Source organism: Schistocerca gregaria, chromosome 2 (genome assembly GCF_023897955.1).
Source record: "Schistocerca gregaria isolate iqSchGreg1 chromosome 2, iqSchGreg1.2, whole genome shotgun sequence".
NCBI classification, from domain to species: domain Eukaryota; kingdom Metazoa; phylum Arthropoda; class Insecta; order Orthoptera; family Acrididae; genus Schistocerca; species Schistocerca gregaria.
Genome location: NC_064921.1, coordinates 239108385 through 239125801, shown reverse-complemented (window position 1 = coordinate 239125801; position 17417 = coordinate 239108385). Strand labels below are relative to the sequence as shown.

The 17417-nt window shown below is 40.1% G+C and overlaps 1 protein-coding gene across 1 annotated transcript in view; it reads left to right on the top strand.

Annotated features, from left to right (window-relative positions):
* LOC126336767 (suppressor of lurcher protein 1-like) overlaps window positions 1–17417 on the top strand; it is a 4187167-nt gene that overhangs the window by 1340970 nt on the left and 2828780 nt on the right. The window contains exon 3 of the mRNA XM_050000778.1: window positions 12070–12133. Within this exon, the coding sequence (XP_049856735.1) occupies window positions 12070–12133 (64 nt within the window). The remainder of the gene's footprint in view (window positions 1–12069; window positions 12134–17417) is intronic.

The following is a 17417-nucleotide window of genomic DNA, read 5'->3' as shown; positions in this document are numbered from 1 at the left end:
TTAAAACATGACATATGGCTGACGTTTACTGTAGAAATCTTATAATGCCACATTTGGTTTTGTCCTATAGTTGAAACAAGTATAAAGGAAGGCAGTTGTACTTAGGAAAGTTATTAGGGACTATTTTGCTATCTAGTCTAGCCTTAGCATTTTATGAAAATGTGTGTTGTTTTCGTAGTTTAACGAAGCATTGTGAAACTTCACCGGTCGGAGTGGCTAAGCGGTTCCAGGAGCTACAGTCTGGAACCGCGAGACGGCTACGGCCGCAGGTTCAAATCCTACCTCAGGCCTGGATCTGTGTGATGTCTTTAGGTTAGATAGGTTTAAGTAGTTCTAAGTTCTAGGGAACTGATGACCTCAGCAGTTAAGTCCCATAGCGCTCAGAGCCATATTTTGTGAAATTTCAAGTATTTATTTCTCATTTATGATTACGATTAGTTTCCCATTTTCATGTTGATTTTCATGACTGTCCGTACACTCGCATTGCACAACGCGAGTTCTGTACGGAGAAGCAATTTATGAAAGCTGGTAAGATACCGTCTTCCACTAAGCATCGCACGTACGACAAATGAAATTGGATTTTTGACAGTTACATCATCATTCCTAATAACAGGTTTTAGAGCAGACGAGTGTTCCATGTGCACAAGTATGCCAATAAATTTAATTACTGTCTAAGTTAATGTTCTTTGTAAGGTACAGTGAGTGTCAGAGTAGTTTTGGGATTGTGTCAGTCCTGAGGCGTAATACCAGTAAAAGATGTCTGTAAAGTGCTGTCTTGTGAAGTTTGAAGCAGGTTTATCAGATTGTCATATGACTTCTTATATTCATCTGCAGTGTAATTAGAATAACAGTTCTGATACTGCGATTGTTTGCAAGCCTAAAGATAAAAATTTGCAATATTCAGGGCTAGCATTTCAATCTGAATCACTTTGTTTTGCAATTAGATTGTATAGGCAAATTTCATTGAAAATGGATTATTCTCTCGCAGACAAATTGTTTGATATACCGCCTAATGCGTATTTCGCTTCGCAACGGATTGCCTTGTACAGAAAAACATAGCTAATCCGAAAAGAAGGTGTCATGACTGCAAGGTTGCTGGAAACCAGCTCGGCGCCTATCCGAGGCCACAGTGCGGCTCCAAGGCAGGAACGGGGAAGAGTGGGTTTAACGCTCCGTCGATACCGAGTTCATTAGAGACGGAACAGAAGGTCGCCTTGTGTCAAGCATGGGGAAGGAATCGGTCATTCCCTTTCAAAGTAACCTTCCCGTTGCCTACCTGGAGCGATTTAGGGACAAGATCTAAAACAGGAGGGCTGCACGCACGCTTGAACAGCAGTCCACCCGAAATCGAGTCCAGTGTGCTATTCACCGTGCCACCCCGCTCAGTATGTGCGTCGAGTTCACTTCGTGACCGTCCTCGAGTCAGTGCAGAGTACTGTTGTCAGAATGACAGCTGGAACAGTTCATGTTTGCAACAAGTCTAAAGTTTACTGCCTTAAATCTTTACTGACTTTGAACAGTGCTCTATTCATCCGCAGCAGTGGAGTGGACTTGTCAGACCACCATTACCGTGAGATGTAGTTGTTATTTGGCTGCTTCACACTTGAAAAATTCGTCCACAGGAACCGCACACTATTGTAAAGCAATCATCGTAACATTAAAACCTCGATGGTACTTCAACAGTTAAATGCAGAGGAGAGTGGGCATAATGTAACGAGTACATTGAAGGCCTCCATGGGAGCAAAGACTTGTCTAATGTGATAGAAGAAGAAACAGGAATCGATATAGAAGAAACAACGGATTCAGTATTAGAACCAGAATTTAAAAGAGTTTTGGAAGACTTAAGATCAAATAAGACAGAAAGGTTAGATATTCCATCAGAGTTTCTGAACGCATTGGGTAAATGGAAATAAGAAGTCTATTCAACTTGGTGTGTAGATTGTGTTACTCTGGAGATAAACAATCTGCCTCTCGGAAAAGAAGATTAACCACACTTTTCCGAAGGCTGCAAGATCTGACATATGTAATAAATATCGCACTATCAGCTTAACAGCTCATGCATACAAGTTGCTGACAAGAATAATATACAGAAGAAAGGAACACAAAATTGAGGTTATATTAGAGGACGATAAGTTTGGCTTCAGAAAACGGGAAGTACCATAGAGGCGTTTCTCACTTTGACAGACAGCTCTCACGTTCCGGTTGATAATGGTTCCAAGACGCGTTCATAGGATTTATCCACCTTGAAAAAGCATTCGATAATGTCAAGTGGTGCAGGAGGTAAGAAATTCTGAGGAAATTGGTATAAACTATAGTGAGAGAAGGGTAATACACAAAATGTACAAGCACCAAGAGGGGATAATAAGAGTGGACGACCAAGAACGAAGTGCTCGGATTAAAAAGGATGTAACACAGGAATCCTGTCTTTGGCCCCTACTGCTCAGTCTGTACATCGAAGAAACAATGACGGAAATAAAAGAGAGGTTCAAGAGTGGAATTAAAATTCAAAGAGAAAGGATATCAGTGACAAGATACGCTGGTGGCATTGCTATCTTCAGTGGAGGTGAAGGAGAATTACAGGATCTGCTGAATGAAATGAACAGTGCTATTTGGGGTGAGGGCAAATCAAAGGGAGACAAAAGTAATGTATATTACCAGAGGTGAGAAGAGTGAGAAACTAAAAATAATAGTTAGTGACCACGAAGTAAATGAAGTTAAAATATTCGGGTAGCTAGGCAGCAAAATAACCCCTGGTTGGACTCAGCAAGGAGGACATAAGTAGCAGACTAGTGCTGGCAGAAATGGCTTCCCTGGCCAAGACAAGTCTTCTTGTAACAAAAGTAGGCCTTAATTTGAGGAAGAAAGTTGTGAGAATGTACATTTGGAGCACAGCATTATATGGCAGTGAAAAATGGACTGTGGGAAAACCTGAACAGAAGAGAATCGAAACATTTGAGATGCGGTGCTAGAGGCGAATGTTGAAAGTTACGTGGATTGATAGGGTAAGAAATGAGAAGTTTCTGCGCAGAATCGGAGAGGAAAGGAATATATAGAATTCACTGACAAGAAGGGATAGGATTATGTTACATGAGGGAATGACTTCCATTGTGCTAGAGGCAGTTGTAGAGGGTAAAAGTTGTATGGGAAGACAGAGATTGGAATACAACCAGCAAATAATTGAGGACGTAAGTCGCAAGTTCTATTCTAAGAGGAAGAAGCTTGGTCAAGAGAGAGACTGGCCGCATAAAACCACTCATAATAATGATGGCTCTACATAAATAAATAAGGAGCGTTTTGCTCTGCGGCATCGCTGTTAACAATGGAGATAAAACTGAGTTTATGTTATTTCTATTTTCTTCATATGTGATTGCTATTAGCATCTACCTTTTTTCAGGGTCTAGACTTTCACGGTAATTTACAATACAATTAAGGTTTTTAGTCTTGCAAAGAGACAAGAACATAGTACGACTCGAAATCATCTTCTTCTCCTGAAGACCTGTATATGTGTTATATATTGCTTAATACCTGGTACATACATGCAAATGATGTCGACATTTCATAAAAATTGTGGAAACATTAGAAGATACAGGAAGTAACTCAAACGATTATTGAACTTGTGGCTAAATTGATGACTGATGTTTTAATTAAAGTCCAGAACAAAATTACACTTCGTCGCTAGCCCAAAGAAGAAAAGTATAGTAATTGATACCAACGGCAAAGAAACTGATTATGGGAAGGAGGGAGATAGCGCTTGCTCATAATCAGTGAGCACATCATGTTTCGTTCCGTAAAATCTGAATGCGAATTGTGTAAATGTAAATACAAGATGTACACGAAGTATGAGATGTGCACCGAAATGAGACTCGCAGAGATGTGAAAGAGGAACAACTCAAAAGAATGAGAACCGCTTGTGAGAGTCAGTGGACTCCTGCCAATTGCAAGTGAGATGAACGTTGTTGATCTCCAGGCTTCTTCCTTAAAAAGATGCATTTTTGCAGGAATGAAAGTCGCAAAATTGCGAATTTCACTTCAAATAAAGATATAGAGAGGACGTCATTAATAAGTATTATCATAGAGAAATCCGAAGCTTGTCTGAAAATGAAACTCCTTGTCTTCCCCAAAATGCTCTCATGAGAACTGCATTTCATTATTTCGAGAGAAAAAGAAAAGTCAGTCGCTTGTGCAGTCAGTGAATGCTACGATCTGTCATCAGGAACTACAACACAAATAAAGACCAAAAATATAATTGAGAGCTATTTATTTGAAAATATCTTGTAATCAATGAGGGAAAATGTTGAAAAATGGGTGTGAGTCACTTGCAGTGTTGCATCCTCAATGTCTTCTTGCCGTTTGCAGCAAATAATTCATTACTTGTGTTATGCTGTTGGCCTGCAATAACGGCTACTGTTTCTTTAGGAAGATGACGAAAATACCGTGAATGTAACTCTAACTATACCTGGAACTAGTAATATACTGATTCAGCCTCTCGATAAAGAAATTTATGTAATGTGTGAAGAATTTTTCAGAACGTTATTGGACACTATCCCATAGCTCTTTGCCATTTCAAGATTATCAGCGGAAGAGTACTGTTAAACTGTAGTCTTACGTGCATCGTCTGTTGCATCATAACGTCTTACGAATTTGGTTTTGAATGTCTGGTACACAGCACAACATGCAGAACAACGACCACGACCATTTCTTACCCTATCCCTGTACTGTCTAAATAAAAATAGTAATTACTGTGAAGTGCCTTAACGCATCAATTTTTCTTTTATCAGGTGTGCCTTGTGTAAAGAAAGTGTTTGTTTTCATCATCCAATAGACAATTCACATTTTTGTGATGACTACATATAATAAACAAGGAACTATTTCATTGTTAGTAAAATACAAATTATCATAAGAACTTTGCTGTAGGAAATGTTATACAATATTTCATGTCACGAAATTAAAGTCCAAGTTGACGGAAGTCGTCTCTAGAGTAACATCTTCCACTGGGTTGATTTTCCTTGTTCTGTTATTCACTTGTGTAACAATTACATTTGCACAAGTGTAGCTTACGATTTGAACCGCAGATTTTTTTAAGAAAATTTATGATTTGCGACATTTCTGGCGTGCTTTAAGTGCTCAAAATCCGCGTGTGTGCACTCTGGACCTGGAGCTACGCGGCTCTACGTTCTCTCGCCAGGAGACAGCAGATTGCTGACGGAGCGTCTCCATCCATGGTCACGTCATCGGACATTCTTGCATTTCATGCGTCCGCCTCAGCAGATGCACGCTTCACTATAGCTCCTCCGGTGTCACCGGCTGCCTCTACGGACGTCGGCGTACATCCTGTCGCCGTTTTTCCAGTCGACGTTTTCGACCGCTCGCAGGGTGAACGCCCGGCTGCGGTCAGGAACATTCTGCAGACTCCTCTCTGGGCTACTGCCCCTGCCGCTCCGCCGACGTACCGTCCTACCCCCGCCGTCATTCTCAACTTCCTTATATGACGACTGTGAGGAAGTTTGGAGAGGGTGAATGAATGCAATGTGGTCTACTCCAATGTTATCGAATCTTGTTTTGCTAGTAACGAGGTAGTTTCAAATGTTGTGGTGGCCCTTCGCGGCAGTTTGCCGCCACTTGGTACCCCTGCGGGCCGGAGCTGCTAATAAGGGACTCCTTGAGAGCAAAGTCTCAGATTCAGCCGTCCGTAAGGCTCCTCTTAAAATATTGTGTTAACAGTTATGGCAGGAAAAAAATATCTGCTGCTAATTACTCACCATGCATCAGGAGGGAAACAGAAAATAAGTGTCCGGGAGGTGCAGAGATTAACTTTCTATAGGACATATGCATTACAGTTCACAAAATGGACATCGTCGACATACAGGAAACGTTCAAAACAAACCATTAACTTGCACCACGAACGCCGATTGAAAAAGATGTGCCATAGTGATCAAGACCGAAGACGAACTCCTTGGGAGTTACCAACCTTGCAGGACGTTCAGCTTTGTACCCACTCTTAAAAAATGCATGTAAAATCATATTGGTGTAACGGGGTGATCAGAACTCATGGAATGATGTCATGCTAGCGAATACGAAACAGTCGGTCGTGGAGCTCACCGTGAAACTATCTTTAAGGTGCAGCTGTACATAGTGCGATAATATGTTTTATAGGCACGGAAAAGACAGAAATGAAGAGTCTGAAATTGTCCAGTGGCTCTAGGTGGTATGAATTGCAATGTCACACACTTTGCTTGCTCTAGCGGAGTATGATTTTTATACGCACATCAGCAATCATGAAAAAGGACTCATATTATAGCTGTAGTTCTCTTACGCCCATTTTCCCACTTGCTTTCTATGACCTAAATATTCCCCTCTGTCCTTGCAAGATCAGGCATACGAGACAGAATCGTAGGGGGCAAGCACCTCCACTTCTCGCAGCACAATAAATACCTTTCCAGCCTATTTAACATCCAGATTAACGGTCGGCATAATTTTATACGAATGAGTTAAGGCATTGATGTTAGTTGGTCTTGATTTAACTCTCTTGGTATCTCTAATCTCCAGAATTCGTTTCATATGCATTTCCCCTTCAAATCCGGATTGGTCGGAGTTGAAAACAAATTCCTTATTGACTTATGAGATAAGTTTGTTCATCTCATCTACAAATTTTCGGACGGATACCACAGGTTACTGTGCATCGTGAAGTTGACACTTTGAAGTTCCGTTATCTTACATCTTCCAATTCTGCAGCACTGTTTGAACCGATGTAACCATCCACTGCTTCGCTTCAAATCACTATAATATATGTCGCGCGGAATTTGATGTGTATAACACAGTAGCTCATTATTATGCACATCCTGTAAACTGTATTGTGCATCCTTGAAATGCGCAAACACCACTTTTTGTAACAAGTGCACTTTGTCCTTCCTTGAATATCTGTGATTTTTCTGATGCTTATTGCTCGGGTATTATTCGCAATTTGTTCATTATTACTTTTTTTACTATATTGCGGATGATATTCCATGTACGTAATTATGTTTAGTACCCACTCCTTGGGCAACGACTGTGCTTTACTACCTTTCACTGGACACAAACTTTGTGGCTCTCTGTATGGAAAGGATGATGAACTACATAGCTCGACGCCTGTTTCAATACCAGTTTCACTTGTTAATCACTTATCGTCATCATTGTGGTCCTCACGTTCATTTTCCGCAAAGAAGACCATACACGACACCACACATTTCACTGACTCATCTTGCAGAAAGGTTAATATTTCTTGTGACAGTTCTTTCTCACTGTGCGAAATTTCTTGGATTCCTTTCTCACGGAATGTCAACTTCGACAACTGATGTTGTATATATGTCTGCTCTGTTTATCGTTACCATTGCTCTGCTTTGTATCCACGCCACTAGTATTGTAGCACTTGTGAGTTACTCTTCGACTAAGCTGTTCAACTACGCTCCCTATCCTCATGCTGTGCTCGTTATTGGATCGATGAAAGAAGTAAGGACAAAAATGTGCAGGGAAATTTAGGAACACAGAATTACAAGTCCTTTAATAATGAAATAAATGGGAAGTGCAGAGAAGCTAAGGTGAAAGAGCTGCAGGAAACTGTAAACAAATCGAAAAAGAATTGATTGTCGGAAGCGCAGAGTCAGGACACAGAAAAGACAATACAGCCTTCGGTGAAATTAAAAGCAATGGTGGTAACATTAAGAGTTCAATTAGAATTCTACTGTAAAATGCTGAAGGGAGACCGGATAGGTGGAAAGAGTAAATTGAAAGCTTCTATGAGGGGAGAAAGACTTGACTGATGTGATAGAAGAAGAACCAGGAGTCTACAGGGAAGAGACAGGGGTTTCAGTATTAGAATCAGAAAAGAGCTTTCGAAGCCTTAAGATCAAATAAGGCAGAAGTGATAGATAATGATTTAATAGAAAAGCGATTTAGAAACCGAGGCCATGGCTATACTGTAACTGCATGCACCATGGTCAAAAACAGGTAGCACGACCTCTACAGTGTGCCGGAGCTCTCCCATTATTTCAGGCGTGGTGTTGCAGTGGGGAATTTTATGCAAGCTCGCCGATTGTGACGTCGCAAGGTATTATTGGATTACATTTATTGCAGTAAGACACCTAGACGTGGAGCCCAGTGAACGTACAGGAGGCAGAAAACTTGTGTTTCAGTCATGACTCATAGCACATCTGTCGCTACTAGCCAACGTGAGAATGGGCTTCTGTGTCACTTATAACGACCGTATATTCATACTCCCTACGAATCGAAATAAAACATATTATATTAACATATTCTAGAATAAGATTTTCACTCTGCAGCGGAGTGTGCGCTGATACGAAACTTCCTGGCTGATTAAAACTGTGTGCTGGACCGAGACTCGAAGTCGGGACCTTTGACTTTCGCAGGCAGGTGCTCTACCATCTGAGCTACCCAAGCACGACTCACGTCCCGTCCTCACAGCTTTACGTCCGCCAGTACCTCGTCTCCTACCTTCCAAACTTTACTGAAGCTCTCCTGGAAGAATGCGCGTGTTCTAAAAACGGGGTGTCGGTGTGCGGACACCGTCAGTCATACCTAGGCACGAGCAAGGTTGAACCACTTGAAGATGTCGGACAGTAGCTCCGAGGAAATATTGTGGAATATGCACAACGTGATCCGGCGGCAAACCCGTGAAGACAATTTACAACACATCCGCCGGGAAAGATTGAAGAGGCACAGTGTGATACCGATTCACTTCGACGTTTGTGGTGGCTAATCATAGTTTGTTCACAAACAGATAATCAAGGCCTCCTAAGATGTGGATAGGCGGAAGTGGGTAGAAGTCGTCCTACTTCGTCCTGGTCATGTTTTGTGTCTGATCGCTGTCAACCTCGGCGATGTATCGCAAATCTTTACGTATGTAGTCATTGTAAAGTGACTGTTTTGCCGTGTTATGTGGCAAATTAATACATTTCTTGATCAACGATTAAACTATTTCTGGCCCGTCACGAGTAGCTCCATACACTCTCCCCCCCTCCCCCCCCCCCCCACCCCCACCTCGGAGTAGGGCAGCGGTTAGTACTTCACGCAGTGGAACTAGAAAAGTATTTAATAACGCCGCGGAAAGTAGCGAGCAGGAGAGTGGAAATAAAGAGTTGCTTCACACACTCTCTTAGCCGGTAAGACAAACAGTTGACGTACACAAGAGCAAGCTTTGGGTTTGTGAGAAGAATTTGGAATTCTGGCTGCACCTCGCCTAAAAATGGGATCCACTATAATAGACTCCCAGTTACATGTCATGTATCCCTAATGTTTTTCTCAGTGCCAATGGTCCCTTGCGTGTTATAGTCGACCCTGGGGATCCATATAGACCACTTTGGGAATCAGTGCCTTATCTGAACCGGTAAATAATTTTTAAAATTATAATTGTTTCGAACTCTCAAAAACAACAGTGCCTCGCGCCTTTCAAATAATATTCTTTGTATAGGTTTTAGTACGTTATTCCATAAATATTTTAGTGTTTGTGACACAAAAAATTCATAATGTGTGTTTCTATCCTTCTTGCATAACGTAGTAGTTCCAACTAGTGGGAAATCTTCGATTGATTGCTGATCATGATTTCCACTACGGGCCATCCTCGTCGCTCACTGGATCATCGAATATCATTCTTATCGTGAAATGGTTTTATCGAGAAAGCAGGAAACAAGTGTCTCACGGTTTGTATATTTGCGTAGTAGCAGCTGTTGATTTTTATAAGAAATACTTCCCTTATGCACTCCTTTCAATTATCTATTCTACTCATGATACAGCAATTTCCATCCAACTCTTCAAGTTCCTCTTTACCACTGATTGTGAAGCATATCCAACTGCTATCCACATCACTGCCATAGTTTTCTTTTTGTATGTTTCCTGATTGTAGCATGTTATAGCGACTAGTAATTAGTTATGGACAGTTCACGTCAGTGTGATGCGTTGTTAGGAAATAGTATAATAGCCATGTCTGCGTGACTCAGATGTAAAAAAAAAAAGTTGCAGAAACAACGAAAAAGGCATGCCAAATTTGAAAGAACGCAAAAACTCAAAGATTGACGCAGTTTTGCTGAAGCCTGAAATTTAGCAAGAAATTCATTGCGAGATGCTTTTAATAGTTTGTACAACAAAACTGTCATTCGAAATCTGACAGGAAATCGAAATACATTCTGGTCATATGTAAAGTACACTAGTGAGAAGACGCAGTCATTACCTACACTTCGCGATTACAATGGTGGTGTTATTGATGACAGTTCCACTAAATTAGAGTTACGAAACAGGGATTTTCGAAATTCCTTCGCAAAAGGAGACGAAGTAAATATTCCAGAATTCGAATCAAGTACAACTGTAAACATGAGTAACACAAAATAATATGTCCTCGATGTACCAAGGCAACTTAAAACACTTAGTAAATCAACGCCTATGATCCAAATTGTATATCAGTCAAGTTCCTTTCGGAGTATCCTGATACAATAGCTCCAGTCATATACAACTGCTAGCTCGTCGAAAGATCCGTACCTAAAGACTGGGAAGTTACACAAGTTACACTAACACTAACCTCGATTAGTTGTATGATTTTGGAACATATACTGTGTTCGAATTACCTCGAAGTAAACGCTTTATTGGTAAATAGCCAAACGGATTAGAAAATGTCGTTCTTCTAAAACACAGCTAGATCTTTACTATCGTAAGGTAATGAGTGCAATCGGCAGAGAGCGTCAAATTGATTCATATTCTTAGATCGCCATAACGCTTTTGAACCCTTTGTCACAAGACTTCTAGTAGAATTGCACGCCTATGGAGCATCGTCTCAGTTGTGTGACTGGGTTTGTAATTTCCTGTCGGAAATGTCGTACTTCGTAGTAATTGACAGAAAATCATCTATTAAAACTGAAGACATATCTGCTGTTCCTCAAGGAATTGTTCCCGGCCCTCTGCTCCTATTGCTCTACGTAAACAATCTAGGACACAATTTGAGCTACCCTTGTAGATTATTTGCAGATAATGCTGTCGTTTACCGTCTTGTAAAGTCATGACATGATCAAAACGAATTCTAAAGTTGTTTGGAGAAGTATCCGAATGGTGCGAAAAGAGGTAATTGATTGTAAGTAATGAAAAATTTGAAACTATTCACATGAATATTAAAAGGAATCCGCTAAATTTCAGTTACACAATAAATCGTATAAATCTAAAGAACGTAAACTCAAATAAACACTTAGGAATTACAATTACACAAAACTTAAATTGGAACGATCTCATAGATAATATTGCGGGGAAGTCAAACCAGAATCATTGGCAAAACACTTATGAATTGCAACAGGTCTATTGAAGAGACTGCTACGTTTGGAGTATTGCAATGCAGTGTGGGATCCGCATCAGATAGGATCGACGAAGGACATCGAAAAAGTTCAATGACGAAGAGAGAGTGTCGCGGGTATGATGAATTGGGGTGGCAATAATTAAAACAAAGCTGTTTTTCGTTGTGGGCTCTGCCTTCTCATGAAATTTCAGTCACCTCCTTTCTCCTCAAAGTGTGAAAATATTTTAATAGCGGCGACCCACAAAGGGGGAGTAATAATCTTAATTAGAGAAATTAGAGCTCGCACGGAAAGATTGAAGTGTTCCTTTTTCCCTCGTGAGAGAGGAACTGTAGAGAAATACCCTGAAGATGATACGATGAACCCTTAAAATTGTGAATTCCAGAATAACCACGCAAGTGTAGGTGTAGAAATTGCTGTTGTTGACACTAATTTAGGAACTTTAGTTGATTATCTTTTTGTTTCGTGTACCCGATCCGAGATTTACCAAAATTTCTGTATTAAAGTGATCTAAATCTGTGACTTTCACTTCTTAACGAGAAAGTACGACAAACATCTTCTGATTTAAGGAATGTGCAGAGTACGTTATCAGCAGATAATGCATTGTGTGTTACGCTTCATGTAATAGGTATCACTGATTAATTACTCAATGTGTTTGCCTAAACTTCGCCGCATTTACTACAGTTTCACTTTTCCAGTGAACAAGGGAGCTGTACTAAGGTTGGATTGTTCTGCTATGTTGCAGATGGCTGCAGCATTTCCGCTGCTGTTGCTGCTGCTGTCGCTCGCTGGTGGCGCCGTCAACCCCAGTAAGTACTATTCGGTTACATCCTACAGACAACCCTAGTAAGTACTGTCCTTCTACATCCTACAGGCAACCCTGGTAAGTACTGCTCTGCTACATACTATAGACAATCCCAGTGAATCATGTTCAGCTACATCCTATAGGCAACCCTAGTAATAACTGCTCTGCTGCATCCTAAAAACAGACCATGTAAGTGCTGTTCTGCTACATCCTACAAACAAGCCCAGTAAGTATTACGCTTCTATATTCCATAAACAGCCGCATTAAGTAGTGCGTTGTTACATCCCACCACTCACACCTCATACTCTGTGGGGTTCAATACAGTGCAACATGTAGTCTTACAGTTACGAGCCCAAAGTCCAGATGACACGGTAACTCCAATATGTACCAAGCATAGTAGATGAGTAACGCTTTGGTTAATTCCTAGCTTTTAAGAACTGGTTCTACCAAACAAGTTTGAGTGTGACATGAAGAGGTTTCCTCTCATTTCATCTAGTCAAGGCTCACCCTTGGTTACACTTAGCAAAACACATTATATTCAGCTATAATCGTTTCAGACAAGGTGGAACAGTAGAGGGCTTGAAAATTATACAATAAATCTATCAGTGTTTTCAGAGGTGAATGTCTGTTAGCGAAGTGATACCATACCCTACTTAAAAACCTTCCTAGTACTGTGCTCCTACGTCGTACAAATAACTCCAGCAACAACAGAAATTATCACTGTGCACGTGCATGCGATAACAACTCTACTAAGTACTTTATTGTTACGTCCTGCAGACAACTTCAGCAATTACTGTGCCACTACATCCCATACACAACCCCACCAAGTACCGCATTGCTACGTCCTACAAATAAACGCACTAAGTCCTGTGTTCCTACAACCCTAAAAAGTAGTGTTGTGATCTTACACAAACAACACTACTAAGAAATGTACTTCTGATTTTACAAATAACACCACAGAGTACCATGCTGCTACATGTTACAGACAACTCCAGTAAGTATTGTACTGCTACATCCTGTAAACAAACCTACCAAAGTGCTGTTACAATAAATACAACAACAACACTTTTAAGTACTGTACTATAGCATTTCTTCATTTTTTATTTTTTTGTAAATGAATATTTAAACTTTCCTAAATGTGATTAACAGAAACGGTCATAGTTCTCATACTAATAAGTTTCACAAATGATTGTTGGTTGTAAGGTGCAAATTTTTATTTGTGGCCAATTTGAGGGTGACATGAAGAGTTTGCCCCACGTTTATGTAATCGAAGCAGATCTTTGGTTACACTCCAATAAGCACTGTGTTCCTGCAGACCATAGATTACTCCTCTAAGTACCGTAATGTTACATCTCACAGACAACTTCAGCAAGCACTGTCCCACTGCATCCGACACACAAAATCACAAAGTACTGTGTTGGTAAGGTCTACAAATAAACTCAATGAGTACTGTGTTCCATCACTCACACGACCTGACCAAGTAGTATCGTGGCATCACACAAACAACAGCACTAACTAATGAACTGCTACATACCACAAACAACCTCAGCAAATACTACGCTTCTACATCTTACAAACAACCCCAATAATTACTGTCCTGCTACATCCTATCCACAAACCTAGCAAGTATTGTCCCAATGCATCCCAAAGTCAACACTAGTAGGTACTGTACTACGATGTTTCTTCATTTTTATGTGAATCAATACTTAACAGTATCTCAAAATGTTTTAGAAAATTGCTCATAGTTCTAATGTTAACAACATACGGAAATAACAGTTTGTTAATAAACAGAAAATTTAGTCTGCGGCAATAATATTTGGTAATAATTGGTGTAACTCGTCTTCAATTTTGCTTCATTCCTCATTTCATACTGTTCTTATGTAATTCTGTGTTTTCTCTCCTATGGCAGATTTTATGGCAACTGTAGCATTTACAGTTGTCTGTAACAACAACCATTCCATACGCAGCTTATTGAAGTTCTTCTGTTGTCAGAATTATATTACCAAATTTTTTGGGGTGTAAACAACGTAAATAATGAAATAGAGTATTACTACTAAATATAGGTAATGACAGACTTAATATTCTGCAACAGTGACTGTGCAATCCTATCTCATGTCCACAGAACGACGACCACAAAGCCACAGTACCTCATGAAAACTTTTCAGGGATCACTTTACGCTTCGTGGAGTGTGCAAGACGGATATGGAGGAAACAGTAGAAAGTATAACGAAAACATTTTGGGAGAACATAAGCTTATGAACGCATCAAGCACGCTATTCTGCGGGCAATTCGGCACGGGTGGTCACATTACCCTAAGATTTACGGTATGTAGAGCCTCTCAAGCATAGAAACAAGTAGCCATATTACAGCTTTGTCACTGGATTATAAATAAGGGCGCTGAAAGGACGCAGTTCACAGTTCGTACTTTATGTACTAATGAGTTGGGAGTCACACATAATGGAATAATACCTTATCACATTACCCACTTGTGCGTTTAAACAAATCTTTCAACGGCGATGGAAGAAGGGTATGGGGTTGAGGTTATTTTAAGACAATAAATGTGCCAAGTACAAGGAGGTTACTCTGACAGCTGAATCTTGTAAACTTTTAGTTGTAAAACTAAAGACCATGAGAAACCACTGAAAAAGAAGTAGACGAAAATCATTTTGAGCTCAGAAAATGAGGAGATGGCAAAAGTTGTTACCAGAATTATTATCGGTAGAACGTAACATAGCAAGAAAGTAATATATTTGCACTCTTGTTTAAGAGGATAGTTTTGTAAAAATGAAGTGAAAGAAGGATTCATTTATATATACAGTAAAGGAGATCAATAGGTTAGATACGAATAGCTTCACAGATAACGCACAAATTCCAAGTGTAACCAAGACAATCAAAAGGAACGTGAATTTAGACTGGCAGGTAAAGTGTTGATCAGTAAAAAGTGAATGTTGAATGTTTTGCTGAAAGTTACATCTGACTACGCTAAACAACGAAAGTGTGCAACACATAGTACAGAAAGTGAAAAAAGTTCTGCTATTTAGGGCGTAAAATTACAAAAAAAAATGTATGGAATGAGGAAATTTGGTCAGTTCTTGATTATAAGATTTGGCAGCGTGTTTAAGTAGGTACAACGATTTAAAGGTTAAAATCATCGAATTTTTAGTTTGTTTCAAATGTAGGTTATTATTTAGACAGAAAATATGTGATTCTCTCATTCAGCTGGGAGTTCTATACCAGTGGCGCTGTTCAATTACTAAAAATGTCGCTGGATTCGAGATTCCGGGCTACGATATTTAGTTTTAATGTGTGGAATACGATCAGCAGCGATACACTCACAAATCTGTTTTATACTTCTTCAGACGTGCAGTAGGTCAATGAACAACTCACCGGAGAGGGAATTCCTTCCAGGATGTGAGTGATATCAAATTCTTAAGATGCTCTCTCTCGTGCTTGAGATGTGATTGGTGGGTGATTACCCTCTTCTTTGCCCAACTAACTCTTTACAGGATTTGATCATACACGGAAAAATTTCTACTGCTGTACTCCGTTTTTACAAGAGTCACTAACAATGTTCAACGTAGTGGATGATACGTGTTTGCATACACATTGAACATCATTAGTGCTGCTGTTTTCATTTGGCGCTCTGCGAGATAATTCTGTGTATTCTAGAAGCAAATATTCTCATAATCCAGTCTGAAGAATAACAAAGCGCATCTGTCTTTTTTCTGCGTTCTTTCACAAGCTAGATTCCGTACACAGCATTTGCCTCTGGTTATATACCTGTACATAGGAAAGTGATGAAAAGGAACACATGCTAGAGAATGACTAGCAGTGCCTGATATATTGTTAGTTTAAACAAACAGAGCGCTGAAAATGATATTTCCCTTTGAAAATAAGAAGCATCATACACCGAGACCGAAATTCCTTAATGTAATACAGCATCACTTAAAAGTACTGTTACGTCTGCTGCTGCAGATTTAAAAGGAATATAGAGTGGTGTTTCTCGCTGTTTATTCGCCATTACATACAGATAAATGCAATCTCTCTCTCACGTTCTGGAAATGTATTTTCAGAATTCCGCCAGTGAAGCTACAATGGTTGCAATGCTTTTTCAAACGTATAATTTATTTGGGAGTTTCAGAGCACTTCTGAGCATTGCGCGCTTTTCATCTTTGAGATGTAATACGAGGGGCGTTCTATAGGTAATGCAATACAGTTTTGTTTCCTGAAATCAGGTTGGTTTTATTCGGGATTCGAAGATACCAATTTATTCCCAAATCTGTTGGCTACAAAACAGTATTTTTAAACATAATTTCCGTTCAACGTGGGGGTCTTACGCCATCTTACTGGGTGGGACTGTATGAAGGGCTTATTGCAATAGTGGTACAAGTCCATCATCTCCACTTTTCTATCTATAATGCTTCTGATATTAATGGTCCAAACAAACAGAAACAGAGGTTCGTCTCTAGCAAGAAGCCATATGCTTGAATATTTGTGGTATTTTAACTGCAGATTTTTCAGTGCTTTTTAACCTTAGAACTCTGTATCTCAGAATGAACAAAAGTGGACTTGTACCACTATTGAAATAAGCCCTTCATATGCCCGCATGGTAGCACTCTACTGCTCGACGTCGGAGCCAACGTATTGCTGCATCAAGAACCTCCCCATTACCCACGTACAGCTTCCCGCGCAAGCAATTCTTCACAGATGGTCAGTCGTTGCTCTTTATGGCCTTAGGTGGACGATTGTGTCAGAACTACCAACTGATATGTCCAGTTGTGCAGCGGTGTGTCTCATTGTGATCCGTTGATCACCACTAATGAGAGTTTCCTCACGTTCGAACTATGCAGGAGTCACAGCTGTAAGCGGGAGACAGGAAATGTTTTCGCGAATTTGTTGCGATGATGACAGGCGCCTCGTCAAACGACTTACCGTGCTTCAGTTCACTGCCAGGTCTCCTTAGACACTCTTCAAGCGTCTATGAATATATCAGCAGCCACGGTTTTCAGTCAAAAGAAACTCTGGTTGAGGAGCCAATTAGAAGGCTACGTGCAGCACCTCCATCTATCTGAACTTCATGAAACTATGGGGGCACCAGCGGGTGTGACGGAACGTCACATAAGCCGAAATTTCGAGAAAAATGAAAAGGCATTCTTGTGTGTTAAAAAATAGTGACGTTTTAACTATAAATTATATAAATTATTGAAAGACTCCGTCCGTGTGCGCGATCAAAATGAAATATTAAAAAGAGTACTTTATTATCTGTAAAGCTTGCAAAGAACCCTGCG